The sequence below is a fragment of the Microplitis demolitor genome, chromosome 9 (assembly GCF_026212275.2).
Source record: "Microplitis demolitor isolate Queensland-Clemson2020A chromosome 9, iyMicDemo2.1a, whole genome shotgun sequence".
NCBI lineage: Eukaryota > Metazoa > Arthropoda > Insecta > Hymenoptera > Braconidae > Microplitis > Microplitis demolitor.
In genome coordinates this window covers 9,348,323-9,373,532 of record NC_068553.1, presented here as the reverse complement: position 1 = coordinate 9,373,532, position 25,210 = coordinate 9,348,323, and the positions used below count along the sequence as shown (strand labels likewise).

Genomic DNA, 25,210 nt, shown 5'->3' with positions numbered 1-25,210 from the left:
TATTATCTGCATGCCCTGTCTGGTCAAACACTTGGAATACTAACTATACAAAAATCCAAAAGCTACAAAACAAATGCTTAAGAATGATACTTAACCTACAATTTGGATCATCAACTGAGGAAATGCATAAAACGCTCAATATTCCAAGAATAAACGATATCGTTAATAACGTGTCAAATAAATTTTGTAATGAAAAACTTAATAAACTAGAAATATTAATCGAAATAGGCAAAACTGCTAAAGACCATCACTGGTTAAAGCATAAAGTACGTAACCAAATAATATTAAATAAACAATCTAATAATACAAATATAAAACAAAACAAAAATCACAATATCAAATCCTGTAAAGTAAATATTATCTACAAACGGTCACTTTTGTCTTAGTTTTTAAGAGGTATAAATGTAAATACTTAGACTTAAGGCTTAACCTATATTTATTTAGATTTTTCAATAAAAATTATTTACCTAAGAAAATAAAATAATAACTAAACATGTAAAAATTATGTAAATTTAGGAAATGTTAACGTACAATACATTTGATTATAATAGCACTTATAGTAATACAATCGTGAGAACTTATGTACAAATTTAAATACGTCAATAAAATAATTCTAAAAAAAAATAAAAATAAAAAAAACTGAATATTGCATTATAACTGCTCGGATTACATCTATGCGAAATGTTGAATTTCCCTCATTGAGTATGCGTCGACCATTATTAAGTAACTTATAAGCAAAAATTATTGTATCCCTTCGTGTTCACTTTAGTCAAGCAGTTAACCACACAAAAATATCTTAATTGATTAATATTTGGACATTTTTTGTAGTTGCCAAGTTTAAATATCATAAATCATATCAATATTTTTCTTGTGAAGATTATCGAACGTTAACTTTGATTTATTTATGAATAGTTGATTTTGCGCTTTTTACCAAAATGGATATTGATGTTCGAATTATGAGCGGGCAAATCGATATATTTGTTACTTACATTCAAAATTGCAGGATATTCATCTATGTTTTGCAACAACCACATTGTATAAGACTTAGTCAACTCGTTCATTTTAGCGTGAATAAATTTATCGGAAATTATTCTTCGATCATCGGCACATACACTTTTTTTTAGGACGTTCCTAAGCCTCTCAACACTTTCAAACGATTGAATTTGATTCTTTGAGACACCTAATATTGATATGTAACCAGTTCGTCGTATGTTACATGACACTATTAATGGTATTTGATAATAATTGATAGTTCCATCAGTAGGATACTTACAACACCAGCAGAACTGGCTGAAGCTGTTAAGAATTATATTTCGATCATCGATTGCGGAAAATTCATTTATAGTATTTGCTTTACCAAAAGGTAATTTGATCAATGAACAGATCTGAAAAGCACCACAATGTCTTGCGAGTACAATATAACGGCGTTTATTAGATCTATCAACATGACATCCAATTATAGCAAATTTGTAAGGAGCAATATTGTAACGATTGCCACCTACAATGTAATCAAAGCGCTGAATTGCGTTAAATTGTAGAACTTTGACGATAATATTATTTTTTTTGGATATCGATATTTTTTCCTCTAAATCAAAGTCGGGATACGGTTTTGATATCACAACATTCGTGTAATGCGTTAATTTTTTGTTAATAATAGTCAAGCGCCATAAGTAGAGATGGTTTCCTATGTATATATTATTAAAAAGATAACAGTCAGTAATATTTAATAATTGATTATAAACAATGATTTCAAATATATATAAACCATTTGACGGTAATTGTTGAATCCATGAATTCAGTAGTTTATTCGATCTAACTAATGTCGTGTATTCATCTAAAATGTTCATCAAGTTTTCTATTCTAGCAGTTAGATTATTGTGATGGACGTTAATTATATATCTGATTTGATGTTCATCGATTAATATAAATAATGGATCTTGTACAAATCGATATCCTTTTGCGTTTATTGATAATTCAGATGAGAGTTCCGTAGAATTTTCGATCATTTGATACTGTGGAAATATGACGTTTGCAAGTAGAATACTTGAATAGTCAATCCCATTGTATTTTTCAGGGTCACAAGGTGATAACTTAGTTTCAATTTGATCCATAAAATGACAAATATTTGATTTTCAGAATAAAGATATATATCTGTTTTTATTGGTAAATATGAGGTCGAAAATTACTATTATTTTTTTAAACTTTGTGTATAGTTAGCTAGCATTAGTGTTTGATATATAAACAAATTTTTTTTCTAGAGCTATATTTATAATTAATCATAACTTAAGTTATCAGTGTTCTCTTTCAAACTTTGGATTATATTATCAATTATTGTGACTTGAATAATTAGTTATGAGTCAATACATCCAATTCTCGAAATAGTTCTCTTCAACCAGATGTGATCTATAATAAGTCTATTTAATTAAGACATCTAAGTAGGTAAAATAGAAGAAATTCATTCATTTATACGTACTACCTCAAAAGAATAATAGTTATTTGCATAACAAGTAGGCTAAGATAATTATTAGTCGTCAAATAAAATTATTTTAGCGCGAGTTGAGTGTTCACTGACATGGACGTTGTTACCTGTTCAGTGTGCACCAACGACGTAAAACCATTGCGATCAATAGAAAACCATTTAGTCTTCGTAGTACCCGCATCACTTTACCCAATACCCGTGTAAAAAAAAGTTCGAATAAGTTCAAAAAAAGTTCGACATATCCAACTTCGAAATTTATTACAAAACCGAACTGTTTTTCGGACTTGTTCGAACTTTTGCAAGACAATACAAATAGTATTACAAACTAAAATCTTAGATATTTTTGAAACTTTGATGGTAAAATGGGCCCCCAAAATTTTTAGGATGAAAAACGGGGAAGGAGGGGGCAAAATGGCCTACTAGGGTAAAATAGATCCCTGGGGTCAAAAGGATACCCCCAAATTTTTAACTTAAAAAAAGTTAAGGAGGGGGGAAGGTGGTACTTGGGCGGAATCGTCCTCGAGGGACAAAAACAGTACCTCCAAAATTTGTGACATGAAAAGTGGGAGGAGGGTTGGGGGGGGGGGGGGGGGGGTAAAAGGCTTTCGGGGCAAAATGGTCCCCCCAAGTTTTTAACGTTAAAAAAGTTGGGGAAGGGGAACGGGGTGGCACTAGGGCAAAATTGTCTCCGAAGGAGAAAAAAATGCCTCCGAAATTCGTGACATGAAAAGTAGGAGGATGGTTGGGGGGGAGGGAGGGTGGTAAAATAAGCCATTGGGGCGAAAAGGTCCCCCCAAATTTTTGGATGCCTCAAAAAATTAAAGGCGAAATGGTATCCTCCAATACTTTAAAATTTAAAAAGTTGGGGGGGGGATACTAGGGAAAAATTGCAGTTTGGGGGCAAAAAGGTACCTCCAAAATTTGTGACATGAAAGGTATGTGTGTGCGAGAGGGGTGGGGGGTAAATGGGGCAACGGGGCAAAATGGCTCCCCGAATTTTTAGATGCCTCAAAAAATTTGAGGCAAAATGGTACTCCCCAAAATTTTAGCATTAAAAATTTTTGGGAGGAGGAAAATAGACCCCGAGGAAAAAATACTCCCCTACAAATTAAGTGAAAGATTTCTAAAAAAATTCAATATTTCGAGAACTTTTTCGATAAACTGGAGAAGTTATGGAAAAATTCGATATTTTTAGAATTTTCTCGATAATTTTTATCTCAGAATATTTCGAAACTTTTTTAATAATTTTCATTATAGAAAATACAAGAAGTTTAATATTTTCAGAACTTTTTCGATATTTTTAAGCTCAGAAATTCCTAGAAAGTTCGATATTTTTAGAACTTTTTCGATAGTTTGAGTGTAGTAGTTCAAAAAAGTTCGATATTTTTAGAACTTCGATACTAAAATTATCGAAAAAGTTCTGGAAATATCGAACTTTTTCCGAACTTCTTTAATGAAAATCATTGAAGAAGTTTTGGACCATTCGAACATCCGTGGTAAGAATTATTAAAAAAGTTCTTAAAATATCGATCTTTTTCAGAACTTCTTTCATGAAAATCATCAAAGAAGTTCTAAACCATTCGAACTTCCGTGATAATAACTATCGAAAGAGTTCTCAAAATATCGAACATTCTTAGAATTCCTACTCTTAAAAATATCGAAAAAGTTCTGAAAATATTAAACTTCTTTGATTTTCTATAACGAAAATCATCAAAAAAGTTCTGAACCATTCGAACCGCGGTGATAAAAATTATCGAAAAAGTTCTGAAAATATCGAACTTTTTCAGAACTTCTTTAATGGAAATCATCAAAAAAGTTTCGAACCATTATATGATAAAAATTATTGAAAAAATTCTGAAAATATTGACATTTTTCACATTAGTGGTATTGCTACTATAGCGGACCCCACTCCGAAGTGGAGGGGGATATCGCGCGGTGGTGGGAGTTTGAGCGGTACGCACTGTTCCTTCTCGCAGATATAGCAGATGTAGCCTGTGGTTGGGTAGCTCTTGTCCAGGCCTCGATTACTGACAGTTAACTTAACTAATCTAATCTTATGAGCTCGGGTGGGGGGGGCTCTCCTCGCAGTGCGGCCAGATCGTGGGTAAAACGACCCCCCACTTTCTGCCGCGCGGGCGACACATACAACTTGGGAAGACCTGTTGGTGTGTCGGGTGCGGCGGAAGAAGCCGAAAGGAGCCGAGCTCGGAGGAGAATTTACTCTCCCCACTAAGCACAGAGGAGTCACACACACAGCTGTGACTCTCTGTACATGAAAAATTCTGAGAATCCGATCTCAGCCGAAGCATACAGCGGGAAAAATAATAATAATAATAATATAAAATATAAAAATATAATAATAATATAAAATAATATAAAATAAATTCGAATTTTTTTTTTTTAAATAAATTTTTATTTAAAAAAAAAATTTTTTTTTTTTTTTTTCAGGATTAAATTATTATAAAACAATAAATTATAAATATTATGATTCTTGCTAGTAAATATTACTAGCGAGAATGGCGATTGATAATTATTACACCGGTAATTCTCAAACGCAGCTTTTATAATAGTTCTTATGAACTACGGGTAATCGTGGAAACAGTCAAGTGGAGTGAGCGACTACTTTGGAAGCATAAGCTCCGTCGTCGAGTCCTCGCTGATACAAATTTTTTTTTTCTTTCAAATTTTTAACTTTTTTTTTTTTAATGTTTAAATAAGAGTTCATGTATCAGTACCAGACCATTCCATGCATCTATATATCTATATTTGTGAACATAGATATACACAAGTATAGATAGATACAAATGCATGAAGTGGTCCGGTACTAATACATTTAAACTCTTTTTGCGGCTAAACTATTGAAGAAAAGAAAGTGCACCAAGAGACCTTTTTTATAGAGATTTTTATGCTTTAAAAAAATAGTCTCTTATCATTTTTTCGTATCTTCAATAAATAAGCCAAAATTTTGAAAAAAGCCATTTTTAGGTTTTTTTTCAGTTTTAAGCTCTCTTTGAGGCTAGGAGATACGAAAGATTACTTATGACACAGCTTTCCACATCACCTCGGAGGTACTGTGTCCTGGCATGCGTTTCCACTTTTTTTACATGGCGGGATCCCCTTGTAGGCCTAAACCATGGTTCAATTATAGCTGAAGGCTTTATATTTACTTTACTAATAAAAAGTAGAGCTGAAGGCTCTAATATTAACAAGTATAAACTAAAAAGAAGTAAAACTTAAGGCTCTATATTAAATATATTATGAGGTAGAAGAGCGGAAGACTAACTTCTACGTGATATTAAATAAATTATTAGCCCATTACACTAAATTTTAACACGATTGACTAGTCAGAAGCAGAGCTAAGAGCTGTAGCTTCTATATATTTGTAAATACTGTATAAAAATATTGCACTAAAATTACAATTGACTTGGAAAAGCAGAGCTTATTGATCTAATTCTTATACTATCTTAAATACTTAATTAAACTTTAAATCACAACTATGACTAGCTTAAACTTTAAATCACAGCATTGACTAGCAAAAAACAGGGCTTTTTAATGACTGAAAATAATACATGATTAGTTTTAAATACATAAATACTCAACATTCATACAGGACCCAATTAAATACATATTCAATCTTCAATCATTCGCCAATCATCACTACTGTCATACGCATGAAGATTCACATTCCTCGGGGGGGCCTTGACTCCGTCAGGGTACAAATCTGCAGAATTCATCATATCTACATAGTTCTTATCTATCGTCATTTCTAAGGAATTTAATTTTCCTGATTTAGCGAGAGATCTAATCACACAAAGTGAATTCAGCGTTTCAGCAGTAAGGCCGTTTCTTTTTTTCGTCTTAATTTCAGGTATTAACGAAAACGCCCTTTCAGCCGGAGCATTTGAATGGGGGAATGATCTGATGAGACCTGAAAGTAAGCGCAAAGTTGGAAATTGTATATTATTATTTGAGCAAGTGAAAGTGGAAATTTTCATCCACATTTCGTCAAATGTCAATTTGCTCCATTGATTTTTTAAATTCACATCAACAAAATATAACAAATTCCACTCAGTTTGAATAGATCCGTCTACAGGAACGCCAAGAACATCACAGACATTTTTGACTTTTAAAAATGAAGATTCCCTATCCTTTTCAAAGAGTGCCAATTCCGGTGCAAAAACAGTAAGACTGGATAAGAAACTATCTTCAAACGGTAATCTCTTGCGGATGTTTTCAGCAGCAATTACATAGAAATTTAAACAATTGACACGCACCTGGTGAACAATTGATTCAGATTTAGGATCGCCTGATCTTAATTGAAGCCGTAAGAAATCTTCACAATTTGCTCCGACGTCGACTTTAGACAAATCAAGTTGATTTGTGATTAATCCAAAGTTTATTTCGTGAACTCCATTGTCAAAGATTTCAGGCTTCAATAAGGCAGATTTCATGAACTTTTGCAGAATTTCAGTGAACAATCTTTTCGAAAAAGGTTGCAGTTGACCGACTAGCGTATCATTTCCTTGGAAATGAGCATTGATCTTATTAAAAGGTTCAAGTGCCCATTGCAAGAAAAGTAAATACGCTTTCGTCGAGGGATCCTTCATAGTTTCTATTAAGGTATCAGCAGCTGCACTTTTTTTCTGAAGATTGGTCAATCAAAAAACCTCTAATCGCCTGCCAATTATCTAAAATCCTAGTAATTGCTATTTGACGAGACAACCATCGTGTAGCAGCAAATCGAGTAACTTTAGAAGGATTTTCATCATAAAAATCCTGAAATTGGGAGAAAATTGCGCTTCGTTTTGGGCTATTATTAATAAAAGAAGAAATATCCGCAACGAAAGAATGAACTTTCGAGGGTATGGCAGTACTGGCATCTTTAGCGACAAGTGCTAAAGAATGGCAAATGCAGGGGAGAGTTAAAAGGTTAGGGATTTTCTTACTCAAATGAACTTTGAAAGAATTATTTCGACCAACCATGACCGAAGCATTGTCACAGGCAAGACTAATGATTTGATGCAGAGGAACTTCCTTTTCAGCTATCGCACTGATGAATTGTTGAACCAATCGGTCGGCAGTACCGTTAATAGCATCGATATGGATTAATTTCAACAACTCGGTGTTAACGAGTAAAGTTTGTGGATCAACGTAGCGAACCATCAAAGTCATCCATTTTTCATTAGTAACGTCAGTAGTCTCGTCAACAAAAACAGAAAATTTGGTGTTTTTAACAACCTCATCAACCCTTTTTGACTCACGGACACTAACAACGTTATTAATTACTTTGGTAGTTTTAGTTTTACCCATGGCCATTTTTTGAAGAATAGCAGGTTCCTTACCAATCATTTGAAATAATTTCAACATGTCCGAAGCAGTAGAAAAAGATATATTATGTTGAGCAACAAAAGTTGCAAATCTAATTTCGGCAGCTTTGACTCGATCATTAAAATTGAGTCCAGAAGAAGATGGCAGGGAACTGGCCTCTGGTGGAGAGCTAACTGGTGGAGAGCTAACGGGGGGAGAGCTAACTGGGGGAGAGCTAACTGGGGGAGAGCTAATTGGGAGAGAGCTAACTGGGGGAGAGCTAATTGGGAGAGAGCTAACTGGGAAAGAGCTAACTGGAGAAGAGCTAACTGGGGGAGAGCTAATTGGGAGAGAGCTAACTGGGAAAGAGCTAACTGGGGGAGAGCTAACTGGGAGAGAGCTAACTGGTGAAAGAGTTAAATTTCCTAAAATGCCTACATTAGAATGAACAATACCTTTTCTAAGATGATGGGTACGCGTGAGCTGAATATGTTTATCTGTTTTTAAATGCCTGTCAATTTCTGACCTACCGCAAGTTAAATAAATATCGCACGCAACACAAAAGAATTTCGTGAGGTCTGACGGACATTCATTCACCCATTGTCTTCACTCTGGAAAATCATCGAACCATTGCTGCTGGAAAGTCTTGACTCGAGATTTTTTAGCAGAAGGCTCTGATAAATCCATATTTAATTAAAAAAAAAAAACAGAAACAGTAGCAATAGTACGATGACTAATTAAATCTATATAAACTCTAACCAACGCGTTCGCGATACTTAGAAAGTCGGACGTGAATTTAACTATTAATAAATTAAATAATCTACACTATTTATTTATTAAAAAACACACACTGTACTTAATGTTAATAATAATTATAAAAATAAAAATATATAAATACTTAGTTAAATACCTTTGAATTTTATTTCAGGAACGCAGTAATCCCAATAGCTGATGCACACCGTGTAACTTTATACGTAAAATTGATCGTTTACGGAAACAGCGTCCGTTGACGAACAAACGAAGCATCATTTGTTTATAACCGAGATCCGAGGCGCGAAAAACGCGCGCGTGTAACTCCTTCGGGCACATTTGTTTATAACCGAGATCCGAGGCGCGAAAAACGCGCGCGTGTAACTCCTTCGGGCATTTAAAGTTTAAAGAGACGCGATTGACTTTAAGAAACTTCGTCATCATTAAAAATTGCTTTTGTGAAGATTATAAGAGCATTTGAATTAGAATGCATCTAACAACTAAAAATTATCATAAAAATAATTTTGGTATTGCATTAAATATAACTGCTTGACAAAAAAAGTTTAGCCGCGCAGTCCCCAATGACTCAATAAGTAAGACAGAGACAATAACAATCGATTGTCGCAGCGCTGTCAATCGGCCGGCGCTGACCGAGACTGTCATCAGCGATATCGTAAGAGTGACAAAGACAGAAGGTATGATGAATGTTACGACTTCTGTCTTACTTATTGATAACAATACTTATTGATAGCCCCGCTCACTTCAGATAGAAAGAATAGAAATATATTTATTTATCTTGATCAATTTTGAAAGGGGTAAATTTTAAACAGTACTAATGACAAGGAAACGTAAAGTAAAAAATACAATGAAAATAAAAAATGAACTTTCAAATGATGAACTGCATAATCAAGCAAATATGGTAGAGATAAAGAATCCAATTGAAGAGTGTATACATACACATATGGATCAACGCTGTAAAACTTCAACTTACGTTTATGAGGGTGAAAATAGAAAATACTTGATGAATTTTGAGAGCCATCAGCTCTACTTTCTATTAGTAAAGTAAATATAAAGCCTTTAGCTATAATTAAACCATGGTTTAGGCCTACAAGAGGATCCCGCCATATAAAAAAAGTGGAAACGCATGCCAGGACACAGTACCTCCGGGGTAATATGGAAAGCTGTGTCATAAGTAATCTTTCGTATCTCCTATCCGCAAAGAGAGCTTAAAACTAAAAAAAAACCTAAAAATGGCTTTTTTTTCAAAATTTTGGCTTATTGATTGAAGATACGAAAAAATGATAAGAGACTATTTTTTTAAAGCATAAAAATCTCTATAAAAAAGGTCTCTTGGTGCACTTTCGTTTCTTCAATAGTTTAGCCGCAAAAAGAGTTTAAATGTATTAGTACCGGACCACTTCATGCATTTGTATCTATCTATACTTGTGTATATCTATGTTCACAAATATAGATATATAGATGCATGGAATGGTCTGGTACTGATACATGAACTCTTATTTAAACATTAAAAAAAAAAAGTTAAAAATTTGAAAGAAAAAAAAATTTGTATCAGCGAGGACTCGACGACGGAGCTTATGCTTCCAAAGTAGTCGCTCACTCCACTTGACTGTTTCCACGATTACCCGTAATAATAATAATAATAATAATAATAATAATAATAATAATAATAATAATAATAATAATAATAATAATAATAATAATAATAATAATAATAATAATAATAATAATAATAATAATAATAATAATAATAATAATAATAATAATAATAATAATAATAATAATAATAATAATAATAATAATAATAATAATAATAATAATAATAATAATAATAATAATAATAATAATAATAATAATAATAATAATAATAATAATAATAATAATAATAATAATAATAATAATAATAATAATAATAATAATAATAATAATAATAATAATAATAATAATAATAATAATAATAATAATAATAATAATAATAATAATAATAATAATAATAATAATAATAATAATAATAATAATAATAATAATAATAATAATAATAATAATAATAATAATAATAATAATAATAATAATAATAATAATAATAATAATAATAATAATAATAATAATAATAATAATAATAATAATAATAATAATAATAATAATAATAATAATAATAATAATAATAATAATAATAATAATAATAATAATAATAATAATAATAATAATAATAATAATAATAATAATAATAATAATAATAATAATAATAATAATAATAATAATAATAATAATAATAATAATAATAATAATAATAATAATAATAATAATAATAATAATAATAATAATAATAATAATAATAATAATAATAATAATAATAATAATAATAATAATAATAATAATAATAATAATAATAATAATAATAATAATAATAATAATAATAAACGCCCGCGGTGCATGTTGTGCGGCCAGCGGGGGTCTTATTTACCCCGTGGCGCATCGTGGGCAATGTAGGCTGGCCTCCCATCTGCTGGCCTACCAATCGCACAACAAACTTTACGTTGGGTTAACTCCCCAACGTAAAGTAATACTGAGTTCAAGACAATACTGAACCAGGAAGTGCTCCCCACAACCTGCCCTTCTCGGATGAGGGCAACCCACTAGCTGGGCGGAGTACCGAGATTCCGAACGATGACGACCTTGGCGAACAACGGACTGCATTTAGGTGGACGGAGGAATTACGAGCCGATCTCTTGATGTGCTATAATAACAGTGAACCGGAGCGGAGAGGCTACATGGCGAGGATGCATGCTCTCTGGAGCAATATGCATCCTAACTACAGCCATCTGTCACAACAACATCTCCGAGACTATGCCTCTCATCTCCGGCGAACACGGAGATCACTGTTAATGAACAGACGATTATCTCATCGTCTGTCTTTTCCAGCACAGTTACATCAAGAGAGACGCCGTTCTTCTGAAGACGCTGACAATGATTTTGAAAGGCGACAAGTATGTATCTCAAAGAAGATACACTACCCAAAACAGCTACTTGACACGGTAAACCAAGAACTATCTGCCCGGATTCAGGAAGACTCTATTTTGCTCACCATCAATCAAGCTGTCTATGATGCTGCTTCCTCACTCTTACCTCCAGCGAGGAGAAATATTTCTTCTCCTGAGGCAAAGATGAGAGGGCGCATTGGGCAGCTGTCACTAAAGATTGATGATCTCCGGAAACATGTCTCCCGCATTCAGTGTGTGATTGAGTATGTAAATGCACGTAAAGCATTTACATCCAAAGTCCGCCGCATTGCGGCTGGACTACGCTATCAGCATCACACACTGAATAAGGAGAATCTTCTTAATATCAAAGAAGGTTCCCTTAACAGGTTGCGGGCTCTAGTGACTGCTAAAAAGTCACTAGAGAAAAAGCTGAAGCGGCTTACCGATAACTCTTTGTTTCGGTTAAGTCCTTCACGCTTTCTGACACCTAAGACATCTGTTTCTGGCGATTCCCCATCCATCGAGCAAGTAGAAGCTTTCTGGTCCGAGTTGTATGGTGATCAACCGAACGTGAATCGTGACACTCCAGCTCTCAACGACTTCGAAGCATTTTGTCGACAACATCGCAACGACAATGCTGATGAAGAGAGCCCCGAAGTCAGCGTGGAAGAAGTTCGTTCAGCTCTGAACAATGGTAAGAACTGGGCTGCTCCGGGTCCAGATGGCATTAACCTATTTTGGTGGAAGAAATTAACTTCTACCCATAGTCATCTGGCCCGGATTTTTACAGCGTTCATCAGAGGTAATGAACCAATTCCATGCTGGCTTGTAGAAGGGCGAACCGTGCTCATCCCAAAGAAAGGAGACTTGTCTGACCCGAAAAACTACAGGCCTATCACCTGTTTGAATGCGGTTTATAAGATTTTCACCAAAATCTTGAATAATCGCATTCTGCAGGAGATAGACCCTGTATGGCAGCAGATATACGAACAACGTGGCAGTAAAAGAGGCCTGTCAGGTTGCAAAGAGAATCTGTTAGTGGATCGTTGTGTCATTCAAGACGCGATCTGCTATCAGCGCAACCTGTCAATGGCCTGGATTGACTACCGCAAGGCATTTGACTCAACATCTCATGAGCTTATTCTCTTTTTGCTCAAATGCCTTGGGGTCAATCGCGATACAGTGGGATGCATTCGGTGTACGATGCAGCTTTGGCGAACACGGTTCCACATTTCATGTGGCAACGACAAACGTGTAACCGAAGCTGTACAGTACAAACGAGGAGTCTTTCAGGGAGATTCTCTGAGCCCTCTGCTGTTTTGTATCTCACTGCTGCCAATATCTGTTGCGCTACGCCGCACCCGTGGATACTCAGTGGGTCCATCAAATGATCGAAAGTATTCGATCACCCACTTACTCTACATGGATGATCTGAAGGTGTATGCTTCTGATGAGGAACACCTTCAGACAGCCTTGAATATTGTAGGGGAGTATACCCGGGATGTTGGCATGGCTTTTGGGTTGGACAAGTGCGCGGTCGTTAATCTGGTGAAGGGTAAGTGTTCTGATGTGCGTGAGGATATCGAGTTAGTAGATGGGAGCGTCATTGACCATCTTGACGCCGGAGAGTCGTACAAATATCTAGGGATTGACGGGAGTCCTATGCAGGACGCCTCGAAAATCAAAACGACTCTCTGCAGCGAGTATGTGCGGAGACTCCGGAAAATCTGGTCATCAGAACTTTCCGGGAAAAACAAAGTCTCTGCAACAAACATGCTTGCTGTCCCGGTACTCCTCTACTCTTTCGGTGTTCTGAAATGGGCCCGAAAAGAACTCAGAGATCTCGATATCAAGACACGCAAAGTCATGAATATGAATCGGAGCATGCACCCTAAATCCTCCATCACCAGATTATACCTTTCCCGGCACATCGGAGGGAGAGGTTTACAGAGCTTGGAGTGTCTACATGATCGTTTGGTTTTGGGTATAACATACGAGGTTGTCAATTTCACTGCAGATGAAAACGACTTCCTTATGCAAATTGTTCATAGTCATGAGAATAGGCATAAGGGAACGTTTTTATATAAGGCAGCAATCTACGCGGCAAAATCCCTCGGTCTTGGAAGAGTAAACCCTCTTATCGAACTCCCTAAGGAGGAATTTAAGAGGGTCATCAGCAATGCTGAGCAACAAAAACTGCTCAGCACACATATGGACAAGTCCATGCACAGCGTGTTCTTTAAACACGTGCGTGAACATGGCTTGTCCGAGCAGCTGACGTTTTCCTTCCTCAGGTCAGCTGGCCTGATGTCTGAGACCGAAGGATATATTTTTGCCTGCCAAGATGGTGTTATCAATACTCTTGAATACCGTGCTAAAGTGCTCCAGATGCAGCTACCCGACACTTTGTGTAGGGTGTGTAAGCAACATCCTGAGACGCTTATGCATCTGTTGTCAGCATGTCCTGTGCTGGCAAGAAATGCATATGTCCAGCGTCACAATGCTGCTCTGCGAGTACTTTACTACCACCTAAGACATACTCACGGTATCGATAAAACACCAGTGCTGCCTTATCTGCCAGGAGATATTCCGCAAGTTGTTGAGAATGACCGTTGCCGTATTTATTGGAACGTGCCATTCGCAACAACGCGGAAAATCGATCACAATAAACCTGATATTGTGCTCTTTGATAAAACCGCTCGTGACATTTATGTTATCGAGTTCTCAGCACCTGCTGAGTATAACATCACGGTTAAAGAAGAGCACAAACACGAAATATATCAGGATCTCCTGTTTGAAATTGGCAAACTCTACCCAGGCTACCGTGTCAAGCTTGTCGTACTTATTGTTGGCGTCCTAGGAGGGATGAAACAGACTTTTGTGTCTGCATTGGCTAAAATCCCAACTTGTTCTCCGCAAGTTGAGTTTTTGGCATCGCGGATGCAAAAGGCTGTTATTCTCGGATCCCTCCGTCTCCTAAGGCAACGAAACTTGGCCTGCTGCGCATGCTGATCATCTTGTTGATGAAGCATCGCAGCAGTAATGATTTGGCGCTCAGGTGAGGCCCTCGGTAGAGTCGGACTACCGGGGATAACCCCCTGAGCATTTAACCAAAAAAAAAAAAAGAAATAATAATAATAATAATAATAATAATAATAATAATAATAATAATAATAATAATAATAATAATAATAATAATAATAATAATAATAATAATAATAATAATAATAATAATAATAATAATAATAATAATAATAATAATAATAATAATAATAATAATAATAATAATAATAATAATAATAATAATAATAATAATAATAATAATAATAATAATAATAATAATAATAATAATAATAATAATAATAATAATAATAATAATAATAATAATAATAATAATAATAATAATAATAATAATAATAATAATAATAATAATAATAATAATAATAATAATAATAATAATAATAATAATAATAATAATAATAATAATAATAATAATAACACATATGGACAAGTCCATGCACAGCGTGTTCTTTAAACACGTGCGTGAACATGGCTTGTCCGAGCAGCTGACGTTTTCCTTCCTCAGGTCAGCTGGCCTGATGTCTGAGACCGAAGGATATATTTTTGCCTGCCAAGATGGTGTTATCAATACTCTTGAATACCGTGCTAAAGTGCTCCAGATGCAGCTACCCGACACTTTGTGTAGGGTGTGTAAGCAACATCCTGAGACGCTTATGCATCTGTTGTCAGCATGTCCTGTGCTGGCAAGAAATGCATATGTCCAGCGTCACAATGCTGCTCTGCGAGTACTTTACTACCACCTAAGACATACTCACGGTATCGATAAAACACCAGTGCTGCCTTATCTGCCAGGAGATATTCCGCAAGTTGTTGAGAATGACCGTTGCCGTATTTATTGGAACGTGCCATTCGCAACAACGCGGAAAATCGATCACAATAAACCTGATATTGTGCTCTTTGATAAAACCGCTCGTGACATTTATGTTATCGAGTTCTCAGCACCTGCTGAGTATAACATCACGGTTAAAGAAGAGCACAAACACGAAATATATCAGGATCTCCTGTTTGAAATTGGCAAACTCTACCCAGGCTACCGTGTCAAGCTTGTCGTACTTATTGTTGGCGTCCTAGGAGGGATGAAACAGACTTTTGTGTCTGCATTGGCTAAAATCCCAACTTGTTCTCCGCAAGTTGAGTTTTTGGCATCGCGGATGCAAAAGGCTGTTATTCTCGGATCCCTCCGTCTCCTAAGGCAACGAAACTTGGCCTGCTGCGCATGCTGATCATCTTGTTGATGAAGCATCGCAGCAGTAATGATTTGGCGCTCAGGTGAGGCCCTCGGTAGAGTCGGACTACCGGGGATAACCCCTGAGCATTTAACTAAAAAAAAAAGAAATAATAATAATAATAATAATAATAATAATAATAATAATAATAATAATAATAATAATAATAATAATAATAATATAATAATAATAATAATAATAATAATAATAATAATAATAATAATAATAATAATAATAATAATAATAATAATAATAATAATAATAATAATAATAATAATAATAATAATAATAATAATAATAATAATAATAATAATAATAATAATAATAATAATAATAATAATAATAATAATAATAATAATAATAATAATAATAATAATAATAATAATAATAATAATAATAATAATAATAATAATAATAAATAATAATAATAATAATAATAATAATAATAATAATAATAATAATAATAATAATAATAATAATAATAATAATAATAATAATAATAATAATAATAATAATAATAATAATAATAATAATAATAATAATAATAATAATAATAATAATAATAATAATAATAATAATAATAATAATAATAATAATAATAATAATAATAATAATAATAATAATAATAATAATAATAATAATAATAATAATAATAATAATAATAATAATAATAATAATAATAATAATAATAATAATAATAATAATAATAATAATAATAATAATAATAATAATAATAATAATAATAATAATAATAATAATAATAATAATAATAATAATAATAATAATAATAATAATAATAATAATAATAATAATAATAATAATAATAATAATAATAATAATAATAATAATAATAATAATAATAATAAATAATAATAATAATAATAATAATAATAATAATAATAATAATAATAATAATAATAATAAATAATAATAATAATAATAATAATAATAATAATAATAATAATAATAATAATAATAATATAATAATAATAATAATAATATAATAATAATAATAATAATAATAATAATAATAATAATAATAATAATAATAATAATAATAATAATAATAATAATAATAATAATAATAATAATAATAATAATAATAATAATAATAATAATAATAATAATAATAATAATAATAATAATAATAATAATAATAATAATAATAATAATAATAATAATAATAATAATAATAATAATAATAATAATAATAATAATAATAATAATAATAATAATAATAATAATAATAATAATAATAATAATAATAATAATAATAATAATAATAATAATAATAATAATAATAATAATAATAATAATAATAATAATAATAATAATAATAATAATAATAATAATAATAATAATAATAATATAATAATAATAATAATAATAATAATAATAATAATAATAATAATAATAATAATAATAATAATATAATAATAATAATAATAATAATAATAATAATAATAATAATAATAATAATAATAATAATAATAATAATAATAATTAATAATAATAATAATAATAATAATAATAATAATAATAATAATAATAATAATAATAATAATAATAATAATAATAATAATAATAATAATAATAATAATAATAATAATAATTATAATAATAATAATAATAATAATAATAATAATAATAATAATAATAATAATATAATAATAATAATAATAATAATAATAATAATAATATTAATAAAATATAATAATAATATAATTATAATAATAATAATAATAATAATAATAATAATAATAATAATAATAATAATAATAATAATAATAATAATAATAATAATAATAATAATAATAATAAAATAATAATAATAATAATAATAATAATAATAATAATAATAATAATAATAATAATAATAATAATAATAATAATAATAATAATAATAATAATAATAATAATAATAATAATAATAATAATAATAATAATAATAATAATAATAATAATAATAATAATAATAATAATAATAATAATAATAATAATAATAATAATAATAATAATAATAATAATAATAATAATAATAATAATAATAATAATAATAATAATAATATTAATAATAATAATAATAATAATAATAATAATAATAATAATAATAATAATAATAATAATAATAATAATAATAATAATAATAATAATAATAATAATAATAATAATAATAATAATAATAATAATAATAATAATAATAATAATAATAATAATAATAATAATAATAATAATAATAATAATAATAATAATAATAATAATAATAATAATAATAATAATAATAATAATAATAATAATAATAATAATAATAATAATAATATTAATAATAATAATAATAATAATAATAATAATAATAATAATAATAATAATAATAATAATAATAATAATAATAATAATAATAATAATAATAATAATAATAATAATAATAATAATAATAATAATAATAATAATAATAATAATAATAATAATAATAATAATAATAATAATAATAATAATAATAATAATAATAATAATAATAATAATAATAATAATAATAATAATAATAATAATAATAATAATAATAATAATAATAATAATAATAATAATAATAATAATAATAATAATAATAATAATAATAATAATAATAATATAATAATAATAATAATAATAATAATAATAATAATAATAATAATAATAATAATAATAATAATAATAATAATAATAATAATAATAATAATAATAATAATAATAATAATAATAATAATAATAATAATAATAATAATAATAATAAATAATAATAATAATAATAATAATAATAATAATAATAATAATAATAATAATAATAATAATAATAATAATTAATAATAATAATAATAATAATAATAATAATAATAATAATAATAATAATAATAATAATAATAATAATAATAATAATAATAATAATAATATAATAATAATAATAATAATAATAATAATAATAATAATAATAATAATAATAATAATAATAATAATAATAATAATAATAATAATAATAATAATAATAATAATAATAATAATAATATAATAATAATAATAATAATAATAATAATAATAATAATAATAATAATAATAATAATAATAATAATAATAATAATAATAATAATAATAATAATAATAATAATAATAATAATAATAATAATAATAATAATAATAATAACATTTAAAATACAGATATTTAAAAAATAATCCAAGTTATTATTTGGCACCACAACCGAATATAGAAAATTTACATAAACGACCGAAAGGCCAAAAGAAAATTCTTTTGGTTGTTAATGGCAAAAGTCATCACAAGGTAAAGACCCCTAAAGGACTGATCAAATTAATTAATACTCATCCAATCGATACAATAATACATTGTATACGAGTAGGTTACTATGATTGGTACAATTACCATGAGTATGTCAATAAAAATAACAGCCAAATAGTTAAAATTATAAAAATGTTGTCATTTAAAGGTCTTTCGAAAAAAATTTATGCAATGAGAGTTGAAATAATGCTGAAAGTACAACCCGTAGAAAACAATATGATACATTGTAATTTAAATATCTATCATGTTATAAGCTCAGTTCTCAGTGGTTTATCATGTATTATAATAACAACTGACTGCGTGAAATGCAATGATGAAAAAGATGAACATATAACAGTGATAACACCTGATTTACGGCCATTGTATGATACTGGAATATCAGCGCTGCAGGAGTCTGTTGACCAGTATCTTCCATTTTACAAGCGTCGCTGTGATGGATGTGGTGATAGAAAAACGGTAACTATTCTGTCTAATGATCATATCTTTATTGGTATTGAAATTCTGTATAATAATTTATGCAACACTAAGTCTAAAAACCAGCAGGGTGAATTACTGGAATCAACTTCATTAGATCTAAAGATTTCTCTCAAGCACTTTGCGTTAGTCGGCGCAGTCGAATATATCAAAAGTGCAAGGACCAGTCATTATCGACCATGTGTAAGAAGAATTAATGAAAGGTGGGAATTACACGATGATATTGCTCAAGAGTCAAAAGTAAAAAAATTTACTAAGAAAGAATTAGATTTATCAGGGCGAATTTTCTCATATGATCTGACATGATCAGATATGATACCTTCATATATAATCATATATATTTATTTTTTCATTAGTTTCTATTTACTATATAAAACTACAAACACTTTAGAATTATAATGTGGATCGATCTAATAGTACTTATTAAATAGATGCAAAATTTCATATCAGTATTTATCGCTTTTTCTCATGAACTACAAAAAAAAATAGATTTACTACAATAAAATGTATATTTTGTAGTTTCCGAATCTGTAAGTCTTTTTTAGTGAGCGAACATGACTCAAGATATTTAATATTTTTTAGGATGCGCGAACAATAACAGTATTTTAGATAATATTACATTAAACTACATTCAATTCTAAACACACCTTAATGAATTTTTGTTTCAATTGTTGCTATAGAAGTAAAAAGACCCAATCAATTGTTTTATTGAAGAAATGATTGTTACTACATAAAATTAAGACTTACTACATTAATTTACTTCGTTTGTAGATTATATAGTTTGAAAATGGTTACATTTTATTGAAGTCGAGTCCCAGGTTGACGGAGCTGTGAAGCGGCTGTTACAGCAGTGTACTTACAGAATTGGCTACTGATCCGAGAAAAGACATTAACCCCCTATGAAATTTTTAAACACTTGGAAGCGTTTGGATGCAAAGCTTTTGCACACATCCCAAAACAGAAAAGTAACAAATTAGATACAAACACAACAGAGTATCTACTAGTCGGTTACTCACAAAATTTTAAAGGATACAGACTGCTTGAAAGATCCTCTTATCATCGGTAGAGATGTGAAATTCGTTGAAGAATCTTGTGTCGAAGAGGAAGACACAGATAAAATAGACCTTTACCTGGAAGAACAGACTTCACCGACTGAAAAACCGGAGGAAATAGTATACGTCCCTTTGAATTCTTCCAATGAATTACCCACAACAAAGTCACCGTCCGGAAACAAGCTACCTAAGTCAGTAGAAGCCTCAACAAATCGCAAAAATTCATCCGAGGATGAAGAAGACATTCCGTTAATACATAGGATTTCGAATGTACAAGTGAGCGCAGCCGAAGACCTAAGCAACTATGACGAGGAGACAGAACAAGACCACGAACTGAATAAACTGGACGATGATAACGAGCCACGGACTATTCAGCAAGCCCTAAGCGGACCTTACGCTGAACAGTGGAGCAAAGCAATGGCAGGAAAGCTGGACTCAATCGAGCAAAACGAAACGTGGGATCTTGAGCCAATCTCAAGGAACAAGAAAGCCATCGGATGCAAATGGGTGTTTAACATAAAAAGAACACCAGAAAATGTTCCAGATAAATTCAAAGCCAGACTGGTTGCCCAGGGATTTTCACAGAAATTCGGTGTTGACTATGAAGAAGTTTTCGCCCCTGTTGTTAAAACGACGACAGTACGAACTCTGTTATCTCTTGCCAATAAGATGAAGCTTCATATCAAACATTGGGGCGTGAAGACAGCTTTCCTCAACGGAAAGCTCAAGGAAGTAATATACATGAAACAGCCACCCGGGCATGAAAGGCAAGGACAAGAAGACTTTAGATGCAGGCTCAATAAAAGCATTTACGGTCTCAAACAGTCGGCAAAATCCTGAAACGATAGATTAAATGAAATCCTGACCAAGTATGGTTTCACACGTTGCGACAGTGACTCCTGTCTGTACAAACACGAAAATAATACCCGCTCATACCTAGCTGTAAACGTTGACGACATTATGATCGCATGCGGATCACTATCAAAAATAAAAGAGATAATTCGAGTCCTCAGCCAGAAATTCAATATTACTGATCCCGGGGATATCCAATGCTACCTTTGGGTAGAAGTTTCCAGGAATGGAACCAGCGATTTCTCTTTGAGTCAACAGAACTATATAGAAAAGATTCTAATCCATGCTAAGCTCGAAGATGCAAAACCTTCTAACTATCCGATGGACAGCTGAAATAAAAAATAACTACTATAGCAAATTAATTGAAACACTACTATATGTAGCCATTAACTCAGGACCAGATATCAGTGCACCAGAGGTGATATTAGCCCAACACACCAAGGGCACACAACAGACTGACTGGAATGAGCTTCGGAAAGTCTGCAGATATTTGAAAGCCACCAAAAACTATCAACTCCACCTCAGCTCCGATTCCGGTGATACTCAGGAGCTCATTGGTTATGCTGATGCCAACTGGGCAGAAGACAGAGCTGCAAGGAAGTCCAACACAGGATATTTGTTCAAGTTATACGGTGGTACGATAAGCTGGGCAAGCAAGAAGCAAACGCACGTATCGATCTCTTCGACAGAAGCCGAAATAGTGACACTGTCAGAAGCATCTAGAGAGTGCGTACTCAATCGGAAACTGCTGGAATTCTTTGACCACCCGCAAAGATCAGCCACCATCATCTTTGACGATAATCGAGGGTGTATTAGTAACATCCGCGCTCCTGGACCAAATCCTGGTAGTAAACATATTGATACGCAATATTTTCATACTCGAGACCTTGTCACGTAACGAATCAAAATTATTTAATTTTAAATAGTTGTAAATTAGATGTTTGAATTATGCGTTTGAATTTAAATCGTTACATGGGCATGCCGCCATTTCGCCGATGGAGACAACAGGCTGTTCACAGTGCTAGCGCATGCGCGCAGCGTATGAGAGAGCACGTGTGTGAAATAATTTTATTTTATAATTTAAAAATACAAACAATTGATTTTTGTTAGTTATAAGTTTTAAGTTATTGCATAGCTTTTATCGCGGGCTTTGAGCGCGACGACCGAATCAAGAAATTCCGTAACGGAAATAAAACCTAACACCCCTCACTCCGCCTACCATGTAGCTCGGCCGAGCGTTCGCTTAACGTGTGTGTATATGGTACGACTGTACGAAGCTCGCACGAATCGAGACGAGCTGCTCCGAAATCGGACGAATACGTAAGCAGCTGTGTTGTAATAAGAATTAACTAAATAAATGCCAGGACTGTTTGGTGGTTGAAATGTTAGAAAAATACACATATTGAAAAATATAACAATATTTTTATTTGTCACAGCACATAATATCACTGGGTTACAAAATTATATCGTTGATTTAATTTATAAATACTGTTAATCGTCTGAGCTCATGAATACGTGAATAATTGAATGCAAATTGTAAGTTTGAGCTCGAGTAAATAAATGAAATTATTAATTTCAATATATTTGAACACTGATTTGATTGAAAAAATGTCATGATAAGAAGTAACATGAAATCAGAGATTACCGAGCAAAGTTGATTATTGAACACGTGAATTACTATTTTAAATAGCACCAATGCATGAATAGATTAGGTTATTGAGTTTATAATAATTATGATCACTTAAGTTAATTCATTGGAATGAGTTTATAATAAATTATACTGTATTGAATTTATTTTCTGAACACCTGGCAGCATGATTGCAGAGGCTACCGAGCGAGAATTTACTTTTAAAGTTATTAAAATATTGAGCATGTTGATAATTAATTAATTATTATGTAATCTTTTATGTTTATAAACACGTGATATAATTATTTATCTAATAATAAGAAAAAATTGAATTTTAAAATGAATAATGATCCACAAGAATCCACAACAAAATATGGGACCATTATTGACGTGGTATTTTCCAGACATTTAGAAGATATCAAAGCACAAACTTATGTTTCTTATTTTAGTTACCATAAACCTATATTTTCAATGATAAAAATTCCTGAATAACCTACATGTATTGTAAGATAATAAAAATATTTTAAACGATATTAACTTCTCATTTATTCAACAAAAGAAAATAATTTGTTTTCTTATCGGTCACCACCCTCAAAAAGTGTTACTTAAATTAATATCAAAGAAAAATAAATACTGCATAAATAAATAATAAATAAATAATTATAATTGCATAAGTTGATAAAAAATGATATGCAATAGCTTTACCACGGCAGTCTCCGAGTGCCACACGTCTTTTTTTTTGTTTATGATTTATAAGTATTGGGGATGCATAATCCAGCGTGACATTATGCCCCAACATTTGTTTAACATATTATTTTTATTAAACTTGTCATCCCATTATGGATGTCATTTGATGTTTGGGAAAAATATTGACCGCCGGGTAGGGGAAAATCAATACCTAGGCTATATTCCCGACGTCAATTCTATGATTTTAAATAATTATTATTTAAATTATTAGATGAGATAAAAAACATGTAAATAGTAGAAAGAAATAGTTCATGCATTGGAATACTTATCAATGTATCATTCAGTTGCGGGGGAATTATCTTTATAATTTATATTCTTAATTTAAAACTAGGCCCAGGGCTAGTAAAAATAATCATAATAGTAAATAAGGGCGACGATCGCGCCACGTGGGCGACGACCAACAGGTGGAGGATAGGGTAATTACTTCAGAAAGATGTGGGCTATTACTGCGTACGGACGCTGTCTAAGTAAATTAAAAATTATTTTGAAGTCTCATAAACACCTTGGTGGATTTTACATTACACAGTAGTGATTAGTAGTTGTTGTTCACCGGGTGATTACTTGTTGTCATTTGGATTTGATTGTCCGGAGATCATTTTTGAGTGAGTACTTTGGATTCATTTCGCCGTGTATATTTTCACGTGATAACCTCCCCCGGTAGTTGTTGGTCACCGTGGAGGATATTATTACTTTGTTTATAATTACGAGCTGAATGATACATGATAAACGGTTACAATTAAACATTATTAGAAATTAACTTTTTTCTTTTGTTGAAAATATCCAGGTATATATATATATATATATATATATATATATATATATATATATGTATATATACAACGTTTGTTAAACATTGCCGGCGAATATAGATATATCTATAGATATATATATCTATAGTGAGCCTACAGTACTTGAGCAAATTCTTCAAGTACTGACATCATCATTTGGGTGAAAAATTCCCAAAGTATTAAAATTATTTTTGTTTACACTCAAAATATTTGTAAGAATATTAAGCATTATTATTTATATTTATTATTAGTTAAAATAATTAAGTAATTTTACTTTTTTTCATTTTGATTTATTTACTTACCCCAGTGGTCAAAATTATTATTGAAATTTTTTATTTAAAACTATAAGTTATTTTACCAGAGAAAAATTTATTATTTTGAGTGTGAATAAGGAATAATTCCGTATCTTTCTCTCTCTCACAAGTGCTGAGAGATAATGTGAAATAAAAATATTGTTATTATTTATTAATTTGGAAAATTTAAAATGAAATAATTGTTTCTTT

The 25,210-nt window shown here is 30.5% G+C and overlaps 1 protein-coding gene across 1 annotated transcript; it reads left to right on the top strand.

The window, feature by feature from the left end:
- Nucleotides 1-10,207: 10,207 nt before the first annotated feature.
- On the top strand, nucleotides 10,208-12,177 carry LOC128668670 (GATA zinc finger domain-containing protein 15-like; the record flags this gene model as incomplete). The annotated part of the gene is made up of 2 exons (XM_053742056.1): nucleotides 10,208-10,976; nucleotides 12,143-12,177. Coding segments are annotated over 2 exons (804 nt in total), but the record flags the coding sequence as incomplete, so codon positions are not given.
- Between the last annotated feature and the right edge of the window lie 13,033 nt (nucleotides 12,178-25,210).